At 31.9% G+C, this 23534-nt stretch overlaps 1 protein-coding gene across 1 annotated transcript; it reads left to right on the top strand.

Annotated features, from left to right (window-relative positions):
* Positions 1 to 217: 217 nt before the first annotated feature.
* Positions 218 to 22585, top strand: Ndg (Nidogen). Its single transcript, XM_071894131.1, has 19 exons — positions 218 to 654; positions 6343 to 6830; positions 7183 to 7280; positions 10494 to 10761; positions 11973 to 12162; positions 12237 to 12484; positions 12544 to 15188; positions 15283 to 15414; positions 15480 to 15875; positions 15937 to 16059; positions 16994 to 17143; positions 17209 to 17517; positions 17605 to 17827; positions 19004 to 19163; positions 19242 to 19657; positions 20577 to 20767; positions 20831 to 20951; positions 21622 to 21740; positions 22238 to 22585. Exons 1-19 carry the CDS (start codon positions 421 to 423, stop codon positions 22366 to 22368), a joined length of 6642 nt encoding a protein of 2213 aa, XP_071750232.1. The 5' UTR covers positions 218 to 420; the 3' UTR covers positions 22369 to 22585.
* Positions 22586 to 23534: the final 949 nt, after the last annotated feature.

Here is a 23534-nt window from a genome sequence, read left to right on the forward strand (position 1 = left end):
TCATCCCATCACTAGTATGTACACAAAAGAATGACCCAAAAATATTTAAAATATTATTGAAAAGAATAATACCTATTACACAGCGTGTACATTTTTTTTTTTTTAAGTAGTAGCTTCTATTAGTAGCTTGAACGTAAAAAAAAAAATCATGTTTTGAAAGCAAGTTGAAACACTTATGTACATATAGACAAGTTCACATAGATTGCGAAAAAAAAAAGAGTTACTTTCTAATTCCTTAGCGCCTAAAATATTGTATTGTTAATTTTTTTTTCTTATTGCGTGAAGTTGTTGCTTACAATGTAATGATATATATATATACTTTTCTATTTATTCATAATTTTTCAAGCAGTGTGATCGTGTGCCCCCGAATCGTATGTTGTTTTTTTCTTTAGAAAAAGAAATCCTTCTTGATGTGTAGTCATGAAGGAATTATATATTAAATCTACTTTACTCCTTAAATCCCCTAATCTAATCCTTCTTCTCACTTCCACACTATTTGGTCTCACTCAATCCCTATCCGAGTCGGAATTAGTTCCATTTGGGCGTAGTTATGGCGATCAAAGTTTACCCAAGGATGTGGAGGACATTAGCTCACCTGAACTGGAGTTGGATGTGAATGTTAAGTTTTTTGGAAGGGAATACGGCTCTATTTTTGTACGTGAGATTTTTTTAAACTTAGTTTTGTTACATTCCCTGGGGTATTTTTCCACCCCAATGACTGAACTTTCTATCATACTTTTTCCCCACTTTTAATTATGTAAATTCTTAATTTATCATACACATTTTACATGTATAATTTTTCTCGGTGAAATTTGCTACTTCATTAGTTCTTGAGTCATTTACAAATTATAACATTAATTATCGAGGTTTCAAAGAATATATGGTTATATGGTCTTTGTATGGATCTCCCCTAAGGATGAATATGATCAACGGAGATGTCTTTTATTCTGTATAGAATAAAATTAAATTATTATTCAATTAGAAATCATTAATCCATTACAGTCTTCTAAATTTAACATTATTTTCTCCAATTAATTTTTTAGATTATGAATTAAGAAATACGAAGATATAAGTCTTGAATTTTTTCACTAATGCTTATTGTATCTATCAAATGTAATAATTACTAAGGGATAATATAATTTTATGTTACTAAATATCGATTATAATGTTGAGGTGGCTAAAAATCTCTAGAGGCTTAACCTTAGAGATTTTACCCGTATTCCTTAATTGGTACGCCTCAAAGAATATTTTTTTATCTTTGCATCGATATTTGATAATGATCACTGCTTTAAATTGATTAATTATTGACGCCCCTAAGTCTGTATACTGTATAATTTAGGGGATCTCTACTAAAAAAATATGTTATAAATTTTGATGAACTACTCAAAGGTCAACTGCACATGTTCTGAGTAAATTATTCGATGTATTATGATTTTTTACTACCTAATGTCTCAATGAAGGGGTCTACTTTCCGCTTATTAATTAACTTCGCTGTAGGGCTGGTACCAGTGGGGGAAGAGGGGCGTTGCCCGCTCACACAATTTTTTGATCCTTTTAATTTAAAGTTAGACTTATTTGAAGATTATATTTAATTTCTTCTATCTTGTTCCTTAAGGAGAGGTATGCTGTCTTTAAGGCCATGGAATGCTAGCAACGGCTCTGACCCTTTCTTTACTCATTCAATAATCACATTCAATCCATTAAGACTTATGATATATTTAGTGATTTGTACAGATTATATATGTAGGCCGATTTTGTAGAAAGGGTGTCCAAAGTAAGAGCTGAGCTTCATAAAGGAGGTGGATAAATCTCTGGGGGAGGATGGAGATTTTCAACAAGAATCTTGATTTAAAAATTGACAGAATGTGGAGGAGGATTTCTTGTCAAAAAGTTTGATAAACACTCATTTAGAGGTCGTATCTACTGTAGGCCCAAGTTAAGAGATCTTGAACTAATCTTATATAATTAAAAATATCAAGCCAAGCAAAATGAATAACTCAGACCCATATGTGTTTATTCTCGGCTAGGACTCATAGCCTTATGGAAAATGGGTATTACAACTCATATTTTTTTAGTCCGATTCAAGTACACATTTTAGTAAAGTCTGGTACCAGGACAAGTTCGAGTCCTCGTTGTTTCAGGTCCGATTCTAAGTCAAGTCTGTTTATAGTCTCCTAGCATAGAACTAGGAAAACGTGGACTATGTGATCGTTTCTACAAAACATTATATTCGGGTATGATTTGAGTACCAGTTCAAATTAAATATACAAGATTCCATTCTTTTCTTTTTTGCAATAAGTTGAAGACAGACCCTGTGTATCATTTTTTTTTTTTTTTGCACTCACAAGTCATATAAATCAAATAAATGAGCTGTCTAAATAAAAATATACTAAATGAGGATTGAGGTAAAACAACAACATTTATGTATACATTTTGTTAAAAATTAATTTTTGTTTTTAGTACAAGGCATTGTGTAGGTAATGTTAGGCGTGGATATTAGTCGCACTTGAAAAAACTCGACTTTATTTAAACTCAAAATATTCGAGTAATGATGATTAGCCAATTTATAACTTCATTATTAAAAAGACAGTGATGAAAATCCTGTATATAATGGGCGTGTTAAAAAAAAAAAGTACGAAAATCAACATTGGAATCTTGAGAATTTGAAATAAACAAGGAAATTGCCAAGAATTACTCCAATGTCGATCCTCCATTCTAATCTGTGTCAAACAAGGACTTACAATTATAACTCCGTAACGAAATCCTCAGGGTTATGATTCGTCCTTTATGAGCATACGCGAATGTTTAATCAGGTTTTTAATATAATTGAATCTATTTAGGATAGGAGGTTCACTACTCAGGAATCAACTAATAATGACAACTACTATGAATGACCAATTACAATTTTTTTTTTTTTTTTTAAAAAAAACATATAAAATTCACACGATTTACATCACTATCAAAAGAACAGTAAAAAGATCTGTATAGGTGCGCGCTCCTTTGTTCTTAACAGATACTAATGTATCAAAAAGGAGAAACAACCATATCATAAATAAAATATGTGGAAATTCTCAAAAACTCAAACTTGACCGAATTAGTATATTGTCCCAACACGAATTCAACTTGACACAGAACTCAAAAACTTAAACATATACTAGAGACAAAGCAACTGATGCGTAATAATTGTCCCGTCGATATGTAAAAATAAAAGAAACAGAAAGTTAACGTGGTCACCCTAACAGTTTGAGGAACATTTGATAGTTGAGCTGCTTCGCTGTCATGATATTTTATTTGATGAAATGCAAGGCAGCCGTGAGAGGAAAGAAAGAAACAGATATACTTCATCCTTATAAACCAAGAAGACTTGAACAACTTTGATGTAGATCTTCAATTATATTCACAATCCAATAAATACTTAACACCTGAGAGAACCCTTACTGTTACGCTTGGTAATATATTTCATGGGCACAAGCACTTATTACTTGGATGTTTTGTCTTCCAAAATTACCATTTCTTGGAAAAAAATTTGAAAAATTATATTTTCCTAAGATAAATTGAAGATTGAAATATTACATTTCTTGGAAAAAAATTTCAAATATTAAACTTGTGGGGGAAAAAAATCCAAAATTCACAGCTACTCAAAAAAAAAAAAAAAATTCCCATAAAATTAAAAAACCCATAGCTATCCTCAAAAATAGTTTTTTTTGGATAAAAATTTAAAAAATCCAGAGTTTTGTTGTGATGAAAATTGTGTGTATAATTGGCATGTTAAAAAATAAACCAAAAATCAATATGGTACCCATGACAATTTTTAAGAATGTTTTGAAGGAGATCAGCTACAGTTAGCTATGACAAGGAAAGAGGGGCAGAGTAATAAAAAATGTATATTTACAAAAATTACTAGTAATAAAACAAGAGGAAAAAAGTTAACTACTCAGAAATTAAATCATAAATACAACTACTAAGGAAAAGAAAAATCATTTTTCAGATTTCCAATTCCAAAAAAAGTCCAGGTAAAAAATACGTCTCTAATTATAAGTAAAATATTACTTTGTTTATTTATCAAAAAGAATAAATTAGCAATTAGCTATGACGTATGAAATCTAAAGAAGGAATTGACAGCTGACGAGAAAAAAATATAAAAACAAGCATTTTTTTAATATCTGGGGTAACATTTACCACAGGCACAAATAAATGGTTAATAACATATATATAAAAATTGAAGCACAGTTTATTGGCGTTGATTTGATAACCATATCAATGCTATACGATAACCCATTGCGAAGCTATAGTTAAAAGAATACAAGCAATCACGTTTTTTTCAAAAACATTTTTTAGAGCCACAAAATTTTCAAGGCCCATACGGTAGCCATAGCCGCGGTCCAAAATCCAAATGACTGGTATATTCAGTTCCTCTAGACCTTGGAGAACGGAAAAAAGTCAAATATTAAAAATATTAAAAAAGTTAAAACTTGAATAGGTTTAATGTTGTGTTATCCATTAGATTCACCCTTTCTGAAGGATTGTATCTATATATTCTAGAATCATACATAGGAAGTGACGGAATGAGTCAAACCCTTCTGCAAAATCTACTCCTAAAATATGTTTATTCAACTCCAATAAAGAGGGTAATTTGCAAAATAATAAAATGAAATACCAGGACAGAGAATGAGATATTAGTAGTAGTATTTGCTAAAAATTCAAATACCGAGTCATTAGTCATTGCTGTGTAGTAAGTGCTATACACGTTCATTCATTGAGTCTTAAATGAGTAGAGAAAAGTCATTAATTATATGTATATCTTTATTTATTTATATATATTTTGACCGTTTTTTGCTTTTTTTCATGCATCAAGAATGAGGAACAATGTATGTACATATTTTTCCGCTCATAACTGGGATGAACATCCTGTAGTCGCTCTTTTCTTTGAGGGTATCGTTTGATCCCATTGACTTCAGGGAAAAATGACTATGCTCCAATTCGAGGAGTGACATTTAAATGATAAAACAAATGTAGAACTTGTTAAACAATGCAATAATGTCTGTTAGACTTCTAGTAATAACTTATATAAAGTATATTATTTATTGAGCGAGTCTTTGCGCTAGAGAAGACTCAAGTCAAAGACGTAGATAAGGAAGCCGGGGTGACATTTTAACTGAGGCATGGTTAGAGTTGTAATAAATATGTCTTTGCTTGTATAAAAAAAATGTAGTTGCCAGTCTGAACAGCTTTTTCCCAAAACGGTTGTACTACTGAATGCCGGAGAGTAGCATAAATGATAGGGTTCCGTCCTTGTTGGGTTCAGTCTAGAATGGATGATCAACAACAGACTAATTGCAGCCTCTATCCTTGTTAGTTACTCGTACTGAGTGATCTTCATGTTTATTTCCTTCCTATTATATGTAACTGGTTATAACTAATACAATAAAATGCCATCACAGTTAAGTTGCTCTCTTCCCAAAGATTCTTCGAATTGTAAGGGTACCATGTCATTTTTTTTACATACCGGTTGAATAATAATTTACAACTGTAGGCATGATATATAATTGGGCAACTCAACTATTATCAGCAAAGATACAGTTATGCATATTGCTTAGATCTGAAAATTAACCATCATAAACTATATTTTGACTCAATATATTTTATCCTCCTGGGGTCCAGGCAAAACACTCAGAAGGTCCAAATTTCTACTCCAGATTACCAATTGAATAGTATTGGTGAATAGAAAAATCCATTTCCTTCCAAACTTCATAGATTAAATAATATTTGAACATAAGTTGATTTTTATTTGTTTTAAATATTACTAAAATTTCCTTGATGCAAAAGTTTATATGGCTACTTATAGAATCTTTACGTGCAAATTTAAATAATTTCCTATGTTATGAACCATAGTTTGTATAGCAAAATTACATGGGGAAAGTTCTAAGGCCTGGCCACTTTTCTTTGGTTATGTATTATACAATAATAATATCTGAAAGAATTATAGGCTTTGATTTTTTATACAAATAACACTGAAATATAATATTTTGAAGACTTTTTTCTTAGAAAATACTTCTTTTTTTAAAAAGAAACATGTCTAATTTTATAGCCATTTGGTAGTTGTTTTTTCAAATGATTTTTTTACTTCCATTAATCGAAATATTAAATTCTATATACAAGAATTGTATAAAATACATTTAGAAAGACTAGTATTTCAATATTCTTTGTTTGATGAACATCTCTAATGTTAAAGGCTTCAGTATATACTTTTAATTTTAGGTTGAATTTTATTTGTTCCGACTATGATTTCATGTAAACTCCAGAAACAAACACTATTTTAAATGATAAATTAATACATTACAGGTAAACGAAAATGGATTGGTCTCTTTCCTCACGGAAATCCCTGTTTTTTTCAATCTACAATTCCCCATGGAATACCCTCTTATTGCCGCATTGTACTCAGATGTGGATACACGTGCTCCAAATGGAGGAACAGTATGGTTCAGAAAAACCCATGAGCAAAGACTTTTAGACGATATTGGAGGAAGAATCTCCATTAAGTTTGGAGGAAGATTCCGTCCACGAGAGCTTTTTGTGACGACATGGGATCACGTGGGATGTTTCGATTCTCAAAGTGATGAGTTGAATACATATCAAATTGTAATAGCGAGTGATGAAAACGATTCATACGTTCTTTTATTATATCCTGAGAATGGAATACAGTGGGTGAAGGGGAAAGGAAAGACTCAAGGAGTTCCAGATGCTACGGCTCAAGCGGGAATTATCTCGGGTGAAGGACAATATGTTGAAATGCCGTTTTCGGGAAAGGATCAAGTTAGGCATATGGCAAAGTATGTATTAAGACATTTGAAGGGCGCCAAAAACCTATTCATAAGTTACTTTCTTTAGTTCTGTAACCAGACCTATATCCCAAGGGGGGGGTCAGAGCTGTTACTAAGGTTTTTCTTTGCGAGTTAACCTAACTTTAAATGACAATTTTATTAATTCGTTTTTGAAATATTTAGTTACAATTTTTGTATAAAATCCCACAATTGGAGATAATCCTTATATTTCAGCTTTGGGGGTACAAACATCGTTTTGGGTGATCCTAGCCATCTAGTGTTCCCCGTAGTTACGGCACTCGATTTCCTCTCTATTCCGGCGCCTAACTTATTTTCATATTTATATCCATATCTTTTATAGGTGGTCAAATGTAAATGAACCAGGAGTATTTATGTATAAAACAGGACGTCTTGAGCCTTCCCGACCCGCAGTGCTTCCTGATGTAGCCGAGTACAATCGTAAGTACCATAAGTTTGTTGCAAAGCAAGAAATGAATGTCACAATCTGAGTCAATATTTTTTTGAATATGTATATAATTATGGAATTCGTTATATAAACTTTTACACATATCTGTGATACGTAAACAGAAAATAATCTTGAACTTAAGTTAAGATATGTTCACTATTAATTTTTCTAACCAATATCTAATACTTCATTGGCTTATTTCGCTCTCTACTCTGTTTTTGTATTCTTATTTCTGAGATAGATTTAAATACTTTTGAAATGATAACTTTAGTTTAGAGCAGTGATTCTCATTTTTTTTTAAATCGCAAAGTTAATTAATGAGATAACTAGGCTCATTGGGCGCACCCTTGGCAGTGACTGGGATTTTTCGTTGGGGGATGTGGAGGTTGAGAAGTTTCAAGTTTTTTTTTCTTCAGGTGACGTTTTTTTTTTTTATCAGAGTTATTTGAAGTTCCTTTTTTTTTTGTATAAATTCATGTTTTTGAATTATTTTCTTTTAAGAAAGTCCAAATGTATTTAAACAAATAGATTTTTTGACAAATTATTTTGAAATTTCACATCCAATGTATCCTTCCTATTCTACACCCAAGATGTTCCTCCACAATAAGAGACTAGAGTCATACTCAACAAGGTCTTCTTTCCCCGCTGATCTTTCCCATGATTATCAATACTCAATGATTGTAACTGCTGCTCAGTTCTTTTTATTTATTTTTAATAAATTTAAAAAAAGGAAAAATTTATGTTAATATAAAGTTTACAGATCAAAAGCACTTGACTTTGTTGTTATACAGTGTACGAGTATAATTTTAAAAGTATATATAAAGTATTTCTCCTTTTCTTGATTCTTCTTTTCAAAAGTATATTTTAAAAGTATAGATAAAGTATTTCTCCTTTTCTTGATTCTTCTTATTCAAAACTGTTTTCGTGTTAACACACCACATTTTGTATACCTATAATGATTTTATATTATTCGTATAATATACTAAATAATGAAATTTTCCTTGAAAGCATTTCACAAAAGAATTCATGCAAAAAAACGAAAAAAAAATCTGTGACATTTAAATTAGAAGTACTTGTTAATATAATAAATAGATTATAATGTATACAAATACTCATAACCTTCAAGGTGAGGCGTCATATTTCTCATATTTTTACATATACAAACTTAGTAGTAGTTGAGTAGCAAGTAATTTAAAGAAATTTATGTAAATATTAGTCTTTGATTCGAATTATAACTGTCGAGTTAGTACGAACTAGAGTAATTACTCTCTACAACGAAGTTGGCCAGAGGTAATATTTTTACCATAGTTTGCTTGTAATCAGTATTACTGAAAAAGTTACAAATCGAATAAAAGGAAACTTGGTAAGAGAGTCATACAGGGTGCGACAACATACCGAGTGATCCATTAAATCTAAATATTTTTGAATTTTAAACTTCGACAAGATATAATTTATTAATTAACGTCCCAGTGCTGCCTTTGAGGGTTTCGTTGTTTGTATGACGGGCCTTACGCTTGATATACACCCAAAAGACATAATAAAAGGGGTTGGCATTAGGGCTGTAGACGGGCCAAAAGTGTCAAAAAGAGTTCAAAAGACTTGAATACATCGAAATATAATTTAATTTCAATCACTCAACCTTCATTAATTATTGAATTTCTTAATGTTCAGATTTCAAAGGACAGCCCCCTGGTAACATCCTTTTTTCCAAAAGGGAATTCAATTTTTTTATACATAAATTATTATGTATAAATTAGAAAACTTTTATTTTGTTCCATAATAATGGTACACTTTTAAAGTTTTGTAAACAAATTTTGAAAATTATGTGAAATAGGTGACTTCCTTCATGTTCAAATAGCGAATTTCGATACTTTAAGACCCGGTGATTTTTTCATTTTTTTTTGTCTCTCTTTAAATAACTATTCATTAAGAGATTTAAGAGGGATAGATATTTTATACAAAAAGATGCTAAATTTAATTGGCAACATATATTAGTGGATAATTAGGTATATACTTATTGACAATTCTCCAAAGGTCTTCAATATAATGGGGTTTCGGAAAGTAATTCGATTAATTGAAATAAGTCACTAATAAAAAGTAATATGTAGTTATCATAAGAATTCATAAGTATTGAATAGAAGTTAATATCACACTCAATTAGAAATTCAACATGATAACAATTTTTCGGAAGAAAATTCAAAATGATAACTAATTATACTTAATATTATACTCGATTTTTTGCAATATATATGCTTGTAGTATTTCAGGGGAATCGAATACATCTCTAAAAACTTATTATATATGTTTATGATATATTACAAATAAATATATAAAAATTTGTTTAAAATTGAAAATGGACATGTATAATTTTTTTGAGGTCAAAATATTGACTTTGTGACCCTATGGGTAAAAACTCATTTTGTTGGCTTACACAATAAAATAAAACAACAGAATGAAATAGTTAAAGGGTATTTAAAGTAGATCGATATATTCTAAAACATTCAAAATAAAGCGATTACAAAATAGGGTAGGTGGCGTCGAGGCTGAAACTGTAGAAGCATCTAAATCCTGAACCGGAGAACAAAAAAAGCCTGAAATTTTGGATTTTAAATTTTTAAACTAATATTAAAATATGTGGCAAATAAGAAAAAAAAATCAAAGATGGTGCTGTTTTTGAGTCATTGATTTGGTTTGGAATGACTTTTAAGAGTTATTTGCATTCACATAATTTTGCAAATTTACAAATTATGAAAATGATTTTTCAACTTTTTTTCCCTTGTAAGTAAGATGGTGTGTTCTTAATTGATTTGACGCCGAGAAATTCAAATTCCGGGTCTTGTGGCCATTCAAGAGCTTTTTTGAACGATTTTTTTTTTTAAACATCTAATTGATTTAGTAATATTTCGTCTTAAAAGATTTAAATAAAAGAAAAGTTATCAAACATAGTTTTATGGAATAAAAAAATGAGATAAAATTACTCTTTCTTCGAAAATCTAATAAATATCTAATTTTTTATCAGAACAATGAAAATTATAATTTGTCGCCAAGTTTAGGAAAACAAACTTACAATAAAAAAAGAAACACCTTAGAAAAATCAAAAATCTTAGGGTTATTTATTATTTATTGTTTTTAGTAATTTTAGTATATTTATTAAGCTTTAAAAACTTATTGATAGTAAACCTATTACAACCTTATTTTTTTTACAGGTTACTCCCCAAATGATTTCAGGACTTGCTCTGAAGGCGGTTCCTCAACGTGTCATTTATTTTCACAATGCAATGATCTCGGGCCCAAATATTGCTGCAAATGTAATCCTACATATGTGGGAAACGGTGAGTCATGTATACAATTGGGTACACCTCAAAGAGTAATTGGAACCGTCTCACTGAATGTCAATTCTGTTGACCTAAGAGATCAGGACTTGCACTGTTATATTGTGACTGAAGAAGGAAGAAGCTACACAGCTTTTTCAAGGTAGGGTTGATGAATCCAAATTCTACACATGTCAACAAAAGTTTACTTTTCAAAAATATTTTAAGTCAGCTCCCCATTCAATTCGAGTGTTATTTAACACGCTAATCCTGAATTTGTAATTAGTATTATCGTATCAAGGGAATTTTTGAGAATTTTCGATTTGAATGCAAAAAATATTTTTGTGTTTCTAAAATTTTAAAATAAAATGGAACGACATAGCTCAATGGACAATGCGTTCAGGAAATGATTATTCTCTTGAACTCACTGTGCGTTGGGTTGCACAACGTTCGTTCATAGAGAAGAAATTATACAATATGTATATATATGGACTTCACAAAGATTCCTAATTCAGATGGAATAAATGATATACTTCAATCTGTACTTATACTTAATCAAAGCAACTCCATCTGACCAATTTAAGGAATATTAATATTATTACTGGACTATAACTATTAAAACAAAATACTCTTTGGCAATGAAAGTCAAATTATATATTTACCCCTGAAATGAACTCCTTTGCCCTTCAAAAAAATTGAGGCATTATTCCCTTTGAAACAAAAGTTTTAAACACGACGGTACCTCACTAAGACAAAAATTTACTTTATAAGTTATTGTCAGCTATCGATATTTATGCTACTTTTCTCCTAACCAGTGCTCAAAACGTTGATTGGTCGAATTACAATTTGATATTGTTAAGCTGTAAACAATTCTCAACAATGATGGAATCATCATTTCACAGTCGGAATGAATTGGATAACTGCCAACTGATTTTGGGCCTTTTTTCTTTTCTTTTTTTTAAAGAAAAGGTTGCAAAGTACAATTAAGGCTACGATGCATAAAATAAATAGGGATTTTACCTATTAAATTGCATTTTCTTAGGACCACATGACTCGAAATAAAATATTAACCCATATTTGAAATAAGTATAAAATTTTGCAGATAATAAATGAATTTTCATATTGATTATTATTTTTTTTTTTACTTCAAAGTTGACTCAAATCTATAAAAAGATAAAAATACTCCACTAAATTCAAATCAAAAATCCTCAAAAACCAAACTTGATAGTAAAAAAACTAATCACGGATTCATTATAAATGTGTCTAATACTACTAGAAATAAATATGGAGATTCAATGAACTTTTTTTTTTGGTAGACATGTGTGATTCATTGCTCCATTACTAGTTAATAATAATTTACATTTAATACAACAGGATAGACGCATCTATTGCTAATGAATTGCAATCACTATCTGTCATTGGAACTCCAGCAGGATGGCTTTTTGCTCAGTCAATAAATGGTGCACCAAATGGCTTTACTTTTACAGGAGGTGTCTTCAACTATACTGCTAAAGTGACGTTTCCCAATACTAATCACGAGGTTACTGTAACATTTAATTTCAAAGTGAGTTTTATTCTTTTCTTTTTTAATGACACAAAACTATAAAATCCTCAAATTTGTGATTTTTTTAAACTAAGGGCCTTGATGTATTCGATTATATAAATGCCGATGTTCACATTGAAGGAGGACTTCCAAGATTAGGTCCAGAAGGAATCAAAATAGTTATTGAAGACTTTGATGAAAAGTTTACTAAGGAACGACCCGGACTTTTTACATCTTCTTCAAAAAGAAAAATAATTTTAGAGAGTGGGAATCGTCAAATCATTCCAATGAATGTGGAACAAAGGATCACCTTTGAAGAATGCGACGGAAATAGTGGAATTAGGTTTGTTTTTAATTATTATAAATTCGTCAAATCATTCTACTCTCATTTTAATTTTGTAGAGAGATTAAGCTTCATTCCGGAAGGAATTTTGTCGTATTTGATGAAGCTGAAGGAATAGTTCGGTTCGCTCTCACAAATAAAGTGACTCCATTTGAAGCTCAAGGAGATGATTCCTGTATGGAAGTTGACTGTGGAATTAATGGCAAATGTGAAGTCCAAGGATCCATTGGGGTATGCATCTGCAATTCAGGATACGAATTTCATGAGAATCAGTGCATTGACATAAATGAGTGTCTAAGGGAAGGCATGTCAAACTGTTCTCCATTTGCCGAATGTATTAATGATCCGGGGTCATATGGTTGTTTATGCAAATCAGGATATTTAGGTAATGGGGAGCTTTGTTTTCTAGAGACTAGTTGTGAAGAGTTAAACTGTGGACCCAATTCGGAATGTATCACGGACGATTACGGAATTCCAAAATGTAGCTGTTTAAATGGATTTAATGGAAATGGATCTTACTGTTACTCTGTACCATCCGAGGTTGAGTTAAGAGGATACGCAAATCCAGAGACTATAGCTTTAAACCTTGTTGATGGATCAAGAGATATAAATGTAATGGAAGATATTGGACCTCCAATCCATCATTTCTATGAGATTTTAAATCATGGGCCATATACAATTGGTGATCTTAAATTACGTATAACATGGCCATTGAGAGATTTAAATGGTCGATACATTCTGTACATACCTTCAGCTCCATTTATTAAGTACTCCAATCAAGGAGATAATTTCATCGAACAATGCCAAGTTGATTCATCCATTGTTAACCCAGAAGGATATCAATCTGCAAAAAGGGTAAAGCGACAGGATGATCAATCAATGTATGACGATTACAACGATCTCGATAAACTTGGCATGTTAAACTACGAGCAAGATTATTCAGAATTAGACGACTATGATTACTCCCATTTCGATACATACAATAAAGATCCATACGTATTAAGTCCATCAAATGAGCAAGATTTTCAAAATTATGACGATAATGATTCCCTTGAATATAACGATTACACGGATCAAGAGGACCATGGACATGCAAAAATCAATAACAACAATAATCAGGATGATCATTACCGAGATTCATATAATTCAGGCGCTTCATTATCATCGGAGCAGGATCCCTTTTATCACGATGAAGAATCAAGATACTCAATGCATAATGATCCAAATGCTCAACATCCTGACCAAGATCAACGCTATCCTTATGATCCAACGGAAAATCAGAATTTAGACACCTCAGATCAAGATACTCGATATTCATATGGTGAAATAAATAATCCTAATATGTACCCTCCTAGACAACCTGGTCAAGATTATCGATATGGAGAGCATGGAGAAAGGAATCCCTCTAAACATGACTCTTATGACCGAAACAGCGATTCTCCTTCTAGCCGCCGTGAACAAAATTCTCGATATGGAGATAATGGGGAAATTAATAATCAAAATGTTCATCCCTCTGAATATGACTCGAATGACCCAAACCATGATCCTTATGCTCAGCGTCATGATCAAGATCCACGATATGGTGATCATGGTCAAATGAATAATCAAAATGAACATGACTCGAATCAACGAAACTATGACCCTTATGCTCGTCGTCATGAACAAGATCCTCGATACAGTGATCATGGTGAAATGAATAATCAAAATGAACACGACTTGAATCAACGAACCCATGACTCTTATGGTCGTCGTCCTGAACAAGATCCTCGATATGGGGATCATGGTCAAAGTTATAATCCAAATAAATATTCCTCTGAACACGACTCGAATGACCGAAACCATGACCCTTATGCTCGTCGTCCTGAACAAGATCCTCGATATGGTGATCATGGTCAAATGAATAATCAACATGAACACGACTCGAATCAACGAAATCATGACCCTTATGCTCGTCATCCTGAACAAGATCCTCGATATGGTGACCATGGAGAAATGAATAATCAAAATGAAAACGACTTGAATCAACGAAACCATGACCCTTATGCTCGTCATCCTGAACAAGATCCTCGATATGGTGATCATGGTCAAAGTTATAATCCAAATAAATATTCCTCTGAACACGACTCGAATGACCGAAACCATGACCCTTATGCTCGTCGTCCTGAACAAGATCCCCGATATCGTGACCATCAGGAAAGTAATAGTCAAAATGTTCATTCCTCTGAACACGACTCCCAAGATCAAAACAATGATCCTTATAATCGCCGTCCTGATCAAGACCCAAGATATTCTCCTAGTCAAATGAATAATCAGAATTCTCATTCATCTATAAATGACCCACGGTATTCACATGGCCCAAGGAATAATGTAAATACTGATGCTTCTGCACAAGATCCTCGTTACAATCACCAAAGCCAGTATAATGAACCAAACATAAATTCTGAAGACGAAAGTTCTCGCCGTCAAGGAGGTCCCGGACAGGTTTCATTTATTTGCAATATCAACCTAGCCGTGAATGAAATAGCCTCACTGACTGTCAAATCATATTTAGATTTAAAGACATTAAGTGATCATTATCCAGAAGTGACACAATTTGTGTTTCCATCCGAAGGTGAAGTTGTTTTAGAACATAATGTCAAAAGTAAAGGAAGCAATATTGTGAATCTATTAACAACTGGAGTACCAAGAGTGAAGGTTGACTCAGGTATGGCAAGAAATAATTGATATGTTTTATAATTAGTCTATGATGTTGATCCTCTATGTATCTTATTATTTGTTCTAATTTTATTACTATTTAGAGGATGCAATATGCGGGGAACTTCAATGCCATAAGAATGCGGATTGTTATCAAACATTTAGAGGTGATGAGGCTGCCCAGTGTCGCTGCAAACCAGGATTCAAGGGAGATGGTTTTAATTGCATTGATTCTGGTAAGTACAGATTATATTAATTATTAAAAAAATTCGGTAATCAAATTGAATTTTTACTTTATAAGGGCAAAAGGATTGCAGAATTGATCCCGAGATTTGTCATGACTTTGGACGTTGCGAATATGATATGGAAAATGAATTTTATCACTGCCAGTGCTTACAAGGCTATGAAGGAAATGGAACTCACTGTGAACGAGTCAAAGGATCATGCCAAATACTGAATGACTGTTCTAAACATGGTAATTGTGCACTTGAAGGAAGTGATTTTGTTTGTAGATGTTTAGAAGGATATCAAGGGGATGGTTACAACTGTGAAAGAATATCAAATGAATCATGGGTTGATGTCTCAACTTCTAATCAAAAACCTTCCGAAGTGCCAACCTGTATGTTTGAAACGTGTTCTTGTTATTCAGGCTATATATTTGAAGGATCTCGTTGTATCATAGATGAATCTAGAAGAAGTAATTTCAAATTTTATTTATTACTATTTAGAGTGACTCACGAATGTTTCATTCATTTTAGCATTTAGAGTGCCTGTGGCTCATGGATACTGTTTTGGGAATAATTGTGAATGTCCCCGTGGTTATAAATATGACAAATATGATGAAATCTGTAAATTGGAAGAAATTAATTTCCCTAGTGCAGGTCAGTTAGATAATAAGATATTGCGGGGGTCGCCACTTAAGATTGATCATTTGAAATCAATATTATCAAGATCAAATGGTAAAAAATTGGAAGTATTCTAATGACTTATAAATTTCAAAAATGTATTTGAGATATAAAGATTGGCAAATCTTATTCAATATATCTGCCCCTGGCATTAATCACATCCTCCCGTCTAGAACAAAGCTGTCTCGATGAAGTTTGGTCCTAGATTATATATGATTTTGTAGAGGTTGCAAATTTGTATACAGCATTGGACGTGAAAATAACCCTTTGAACAGACAAAAGACAATAAATTGGAAGGGAGGCAATATGGGCTGCAAGAAGACCAATACTCCTTATGAAAATATCTTAGGTCTTTGTTGTTTACGAATTTGTGGATATTGATGGTTGTGTGTGACATAGTAGCATCTTGTTATTAGATTCAGACTGTCCCACACTGCTAATAAGCACATCGAGATACCTTAGTTTCAAGGATCCCCACATACTTGGCACAGTCCAGCCTTCCACAGGCCAGGCACTGCCGTTTTTTATTTTGCAACTTCGACAGCTCCCACGAGCTCTCACGACCTGACAGTTTTGTTCCTAGTCCTCTTGTGGACGTCAAACGTGCCCCTCTTAATAACTGACCCTATGGTGTTTTGGAAAAAAATGACTTCTTCGCAATCTTGTAATATTGCTACCACATGTTTAAATTTTAAAAATTGTGACTATTTTACCTTTTGAGAGCCAGGATAATTGGCCATTTATTTGTTATTTATTTTTAAATACGAAATTGACAACATCAAGCTCTAATAGGGGTAATAACAAAAAACGATTATTTATTTCAGGCAAAAGGCGCGAAATTCAAAAGTGTTCAATTTCGATCGCCGACCTCCCTATAATGATGTTTTCCTTATTAGTGTTTATTTTGTAGATGTATTCTGTGATGACAATGGCATTCAATGTAGCCAAGACGCAAATTGTATTTATGATAGATCATACGACCATTCATTGTGTGTATGTAATGACAATTATATTGGAGATGGTTTCGAATGTGAATTATCTCCTGTAACTATTCTTGAAGGTTTGTTTAAAAAAAAAAGAAATTGTGAAACATTCATATAACAATCAATAAATTTTGAATATTAGGCAAGTGTTCTAAGGATTCGGATTGTTCTCTTGATATGAAATGTGTTATTGTGATGGAGGAATTCAATTATAAGTATATGTGCATTGACGAAAAACCTAATGAAGAACTTGATTCATATACTCTTGCCTCGGAGACTACAGTGGCTCCAGAAGTAGAAGAGTATGCTGCCAATAAAAATCTTTGTTCCAGTCACTTAGATTGTCACGCTGACGCTGACTGTATTTATAACACAGAGCATCAGCGTTATCAGTGTGAATGCTTTCAGTTTTATGAAGGAGATGGTAAATATGAATGCTTCCCAAGCCCAGGTAATTTTAAACGTCTTTCTATTTTAATACCCAATTTGTTCTATACATAATGAATTATCTGCAATATTATTTATAACATTCTGTTAGATGCGGGCTGTGACATTTTAGAAAACTGTGATTCTAAGAATGGGGTGTGCTCATATGAAGATGAAAAGTTTGTTTGTCGTTGTAAGCCTGGGTTTCACGGTGACGGCATAACTTGTAGAGAAGATGTAATTGGATGTAACGTCATAAATAATTGTGGACAATTTGCAACCTGCCAATTTGATTTTGAAGAGGGGGCTACCGCTGTAAATGTGATGAACATCGTGTAAGTATTTATCTCAAATTTAAAAGGTTGTATTGGTTCTTAAAATGGGACTTGATATCTATTCCTTCTTATGGTCAGACACGTCCAGTCTCTATTTTTGGTCCTTGAATAACATCTAAACTTTTAAAATGTCATCTACATAGCATCCCTTTCAATTTGTATTACTGTAAAGTACTTCAATTTATCAATAGGATAGAAGTGGTGTTTACTTGGTTGTTTGTTTACTAGGCTCAAGTTCTTTGCATCATCTTGCAGCTATGAATATTTTGTTAGTCTGATAATACTATATTCAATTCTTCATGTAACACTTTGACGTAATATTATATCGCCAAAATGTCGTTATATTTAAAGAATAGATGTGTTTTTATATATATAAAAGTTGGATCTTTGTAATACATCAAGCAGAACTGCTGCCAGCATTCAATGTCCAAGTGGGCGATTAAATATCAAAATGGGGTGGGAGGAAACTATTTAACATATTTTCTACATTTATCTGCATCGCAGTTAAGATGGTGACCACTCCTGCCTACCTGCAGCCTTGTAGATTGATTATGGTGGCACTGATTGATATCCATGATAACGACTAGGGATGAAAATCATGTGTAATTAGGGCATGTTAAAAAATAAGAAACATAAGATGAACATCCTAACCCTGACTATTTGCAAAATGTTTTGGAGAAGAGCAGCTTAGTTACATGATCAGCTACAATCAGTTGTGACATGGGAGGAGGGGGGAAAGACAATAAACAAGGACATTGGCAATAATTACTCTGATGTCGATCCTCAATTATACTCTGAGTCCAACAAGGACTTGCAATTAAAGTTTTGCAACAACTCCTCAAGGGCACTCTCCGTCATTAGAGCACACAGGAATGTTCAATCAGGTTTTTAATATAATGGAATCTATTGAAGAAAAATAGTTCAATACTCAGAAGTTAAATAATAATGACAAACGCTGAGGAAAAGAAAATTTCTTCCTCAGATTAACAATTCGGAAAAAACGGTACAGCTAAAAAATAAACACGATTTACATCAGTACCAAAGACATTATTAGAAAAGTTTTAGTCATTGTGTCCTTAAGACATAAGATTAGATGAGCCATATAATATTTGGGACTGTTATTTCCATACTATTGTATTATAATATAATAACTTATTTCCAAATGTATTTCCTTAGGGATTCCGGGGAGACGGATTTGTGTGTAATATTACTTCATCTTGTTCTGAAATACCCTCAATTTGCCACGCACGTGCAGAATGTGTCAAAAATGCATACAACGAAGAGTACCACTGTGAATGTACTGATAACTTCATTGGTGATGGCTTACATTGCGAAGGTTTGAGAGTCAATAAGTCCATACTTACATATTAGATTACTATGTCAACATAATTTTGAAAAATAATTCTGTTTGTTTACAGTAATTCCTGAACACGATGGCAACTTTATTTTTATGGCTCATGGAATGGCATTAATGAAAGTCCCTTTCTCTGCATCAAAGTCTAATCCCGCAATGCCTATTTTTATTGGAGCTGGAGAAATGGCTACTGGAATAGATGTGGATTGTATTACTGGTAAAGTATATTGGACTGATACAGTCGGGAAGCGAATTCGAAGATCCAACTATGATGGTACTCAAGTAGAGACATTTTTAGAGGGAGAAATGGAATTTCCAATTGGTATTGCCATTGATTTTAAGTCTCGTAATTTGTATTGGACGGATTCAGGAAAGCGAAGCATTAACATTGCTAACATGGATACTAAAAACCGACGCATATTGATTGAAGAGTTTTTGAAAAATCCGAGAGGAATCGCTCTACATCCTACCATTGGGTAAGCTATAAATAGTAGGGATGGGTAACGCATATAGTACTATAATACCTGTGAGTGGATACTCAAAAGATAAAATTAAACTTATGATGTTTATAGAAATAATATATGTGTAGTATTCATATTTTTTGAGAACTATTTAAGAAGAACTCATACTTTTTCTTACGAAAATAAATTCTTTAAATGTTTTTGAAAAACAGTGAAATGACACTCTTTCAAGGACCATATCTTTTTTCATAGAAAATATATCGACTTGATGTTTTTCAATCCCAAAATGATCAGATTGTCTAATTAATATGATGAAAAAATGAAGTAGATCTAATGGAATTTGTTTTTGCCTATGTCCATGGCTGGAACCACAATGCATTTAAATGTATTCTAGTGTTATATGGGTAAAGATCCATTTTTGTAGAGCTTAAAGAGAAGGCAATACTTTGGGTACTCTTGATTTAAAAAGCTGTGTTTTATATGATTTAAAAGGAGAATACGGCGTTACCTAAACAATAAAAAATATACACTATTTTTTTTTGTCAGCTATCGATTTCTCTACTTCTTTTCTCCTCAACAGGGTTCTGAACGTTGATTGGTTTAATTTTAATTATGTCTTATTTAGCAGTGAATATGAGATTAAAAAATAATCTCATATTGGGAAAGAATTGGGTAATTACAAACTATTTAAGGGCCTTTTTTCTGTTTATTTAAGAGGAAAAGTTATGATATAATATAAAGGTAACGACATACGAGTTCTTCATCTCAACGATCTATCAAAGAATGGGAATTATTTCAAAAAAGAATAATAGTACCAACTGTTTTTCCTTTTCTAATCATAAAATTGTATTTTTTCCCCTACAAAAGTTGCATCATTGTTACTTTTTGATGATTCACTAAAAAATATTACAACACATATTTCACTTTAATTTAGTGTACTTTTATGGACTGACTGGGATAGAAAACATCCAAAAATAGAACTTTCAAACATGGATGGTACGGATCGCAGAACTTTGGTAGATACTGATTTGGGAATGCCAAATTCAATAACTGTTAACTACGAAGAATATAAGTTTTGTTGGACTGATGGAGGTTCAACTTTTCCACCAATTAGTCCTAAAATAGGTAAAAAGACTGATTTAATTACTAACTCATATTTTTACGGAGATACAATTATTAAATATTTAGAGTGTCTTGGAATTCATGGTGGAGGATCGAGAGAAGTTTTAACATCCTTAAACAGCGAAAGAGATCTTCCATATGGTATTTGCCATAATAAAGATGACATATATTGGACTGATTGGAAGCAGTAAGTTTAGTATATAATTCGTGGGGAAAGGTGATTACTTCTTCTTCCTTTTTATCCTGGCAACCAACAAATTTCAACTCAGAGCATTTCATCAACAAATTATAAATTCACACTAGGGTCCATTTGACAATTATTTGCTATTTTACGAATTAATATTGGGATGATCCCTATACCCTGTACCATAGCTACTCAACTGACGATCGGTGGTCCGAATCCAAACGTTTTGAGTACTGTAGTTTGACTGCTGAATTAAGTGGAGAGACTTTTGCGTAAAAAGTATAAATAAGTGTTAATTTCGTCAGCTGTGACTAACAAAATGTATTCGTCAACTAACCTTTTTTACTAGAAGATTAAGGCACAAAAACAAAACCTTTTTTGATGGGCTTCTCTTGACGAAATAAAGACGTGACTAGATATGACGAACACGGATTTGTTACTAAAAAAAAATTGACGAAAGATGACGAAATTAATACTGGTCTGAGGTATTCAAAAAATGAATGCTTGTTACTCAATGAGTTAATAACTTAGGGATGAAATTTATAGTGAAGAAAATTTGAGGGAAAGTGAATGTAGTAAATGTCAGGGATGAAAAGGAAAAGGATTAATTTACGGTCACGAAAATTTGAATGAAGCATACATTATTTAATTAATATTACTTTTTTTATTTTAGACCTTTGATTCAAACGATTAATTCAAAAAATCTTTCAATGGGTTTGCCGTTGCATCATGTATTGGCTGGAATGGGAAAACCTTTTGGAATGGTTTCTGTCCCTGAAAAATGTCCTTATGGTATTATTTATAAAAGTTTTATAATTATTAGTGTTGAGACTTGGTCAGAGATCGATTTTTCGGTTTGGTCTTTCGGGGTTTTTTTTTTTTGTACTTAAATTTTAATTGTGGACCGGTTTAAAAAATGTATAAAATTTCGTTCTAAAAAACGCCATATATAACAAATTTTAATTTTTTTTGTACATAATTAGTTTGGTCTTCCAAAAATTATAACACTTTATTATTTACAAACCTAACCCAAAGCAGAATTATATATATATATAAATGGGTGGGGGAACGGAACTTGGTTTCTTTTTCAAAATTTAAATTCCAATATTAAATTTTTGAAAAAACTTTCAAATATATATAGCAATTTACAAAAAGTTTCAAAAATCAACAGCAATTTACAAAAAATTCCTGAATTTAATTACCTTTATTTTTGTGTCAAAATTCCTTAATTTACAAATAATTATATAATATGTGATTTTTTATAAGTTTTATTTCATTTATATTTTTAGTTACAAGCACTTGCAAATCAGGGACCTGTGACGACAATAAAATTTGTGCTCCCAATGGGCGTGGAGGTGCAACTTGCTTATGTCAAGACGGAGATAATTCACAAGGCTGTAATGTTGAACCTTTATATTGATTAACAATTACTTATTAATAGTTTAATGAAAGTATTTGTTTTTTTCTGTCTTCCGATAATTTTACTTATGTATATAAATTTGATAACATGTCATTTCAAAATAATCTATAATACAAAGAGATTGTTCGAATATTTGAGTTGTATATAAAGTTAATTTATATTGTATCATTTACATAAATATAAAATAAATATGTAGTTATGGTTTTTTATAAAAAAATATAGTGTTCCTTTTTAAGATGTTATTACGCATCTTCTAATATTGTAAGATTTTTTTAAATATAAAATTGAATAAATTAATATATAAAAAACGAAAGTTTTATTATAATCCGAAATAAAAACAAAACCAAGAATTTTGGAAGCCCAGAACAAGAAGGTACTTAAAGAGACTGAAACAAAAGTGGGGACTTGATTTAAACCACAACTTGAGCTCATATTTTGAAGATTTGGGCCTTTATTACATCCACAATTAAAGACTCGAGACTCCACTTGGACTCATTTATTCTGAACTCAAGAAAAAAAAAATAATTACATGGAAATGGATAACATGTGGAAATTTTTGGAATATTACGCTTTTATCATGGCTCAAAAGAATTTTTGGGGATTTCAAGGAATGAAGCTGTTTTTGACAGTGTTTCGTTACAATAAACTTGCGTGCCAAGCCCTGTCAAATTGTTGGGAGCCAATGGGCGAATTAATAACTTTTCAAAAATAACATCCACAATACTTAGGGGAATGTCTACGAATATAATTTAAGAAAATGCCTGGCAGGAACTTTTCATTAAAAATCCTCGACTGGACTTATTGTCAAATATGTCAATAAAAAATAAATTTGGTTATCTCGTTGAGATTTTCCATGAAAATTTTAATTCGACCTACATCGATTTATATGTATAAATGCGCGTGGAAGGGAGATTGGACCGAGGAATATTTTTTTTAATTTTATGAGGAGACTAAGAAATCCACAGATTCGGAGATTACAGGTCGTTGAATCTACTAAAACACAATATATGAGAGTAATTAACTACAAACGGGAATCCATGGGCGAAAACTTTTTTTGTTAGGGGAATATTGCATGCCATAAATTGTAAAAGACTGACCCTTCCATGCAGTGTTTCATTGGCAGAACTATAACAAATACTTTGGAAACATATACAAAAACCACGGAG

The sequence above is a fragment of the Lepeophtheirus salmonis genome, chromosome 2, assembly GCF_016086655.4.
Source record: "Lepeophtheirus salmonis chromosome 2, UVic_Lsal_1.4, whole genome shotgun sequence".
NCBI classification, from domain to species: Eukaryota; Metazoa; Arthropoda; class Copepoda; order Siphonostomatoida; family Caligidae; genus Lepeophtheirus; species Lepeophtheirus salmonis.

Coding starts and splice junctions, on each gene's coding strand:
- Ndg (XM_071894131.1), top strand. CDS start 421: ATGAAGGAATTATATATTAAATCTACTTTACTCCTTAAATCCCCTAAT. Junction 16,060..16,993: donor AATTAATTTCCCTAGTGCAG/GTCAGTTAGATA, acceptor TTTATTTTGTAG/ATGTATTCTGTGATGACAAT. Junction 20,952..21,621: donor TATTGGACTGATTGGAAGCA/GTAAGTTTAGTA, acceptor TTTTTATTTTAG/ACCTTTGATTCAAACGATTA.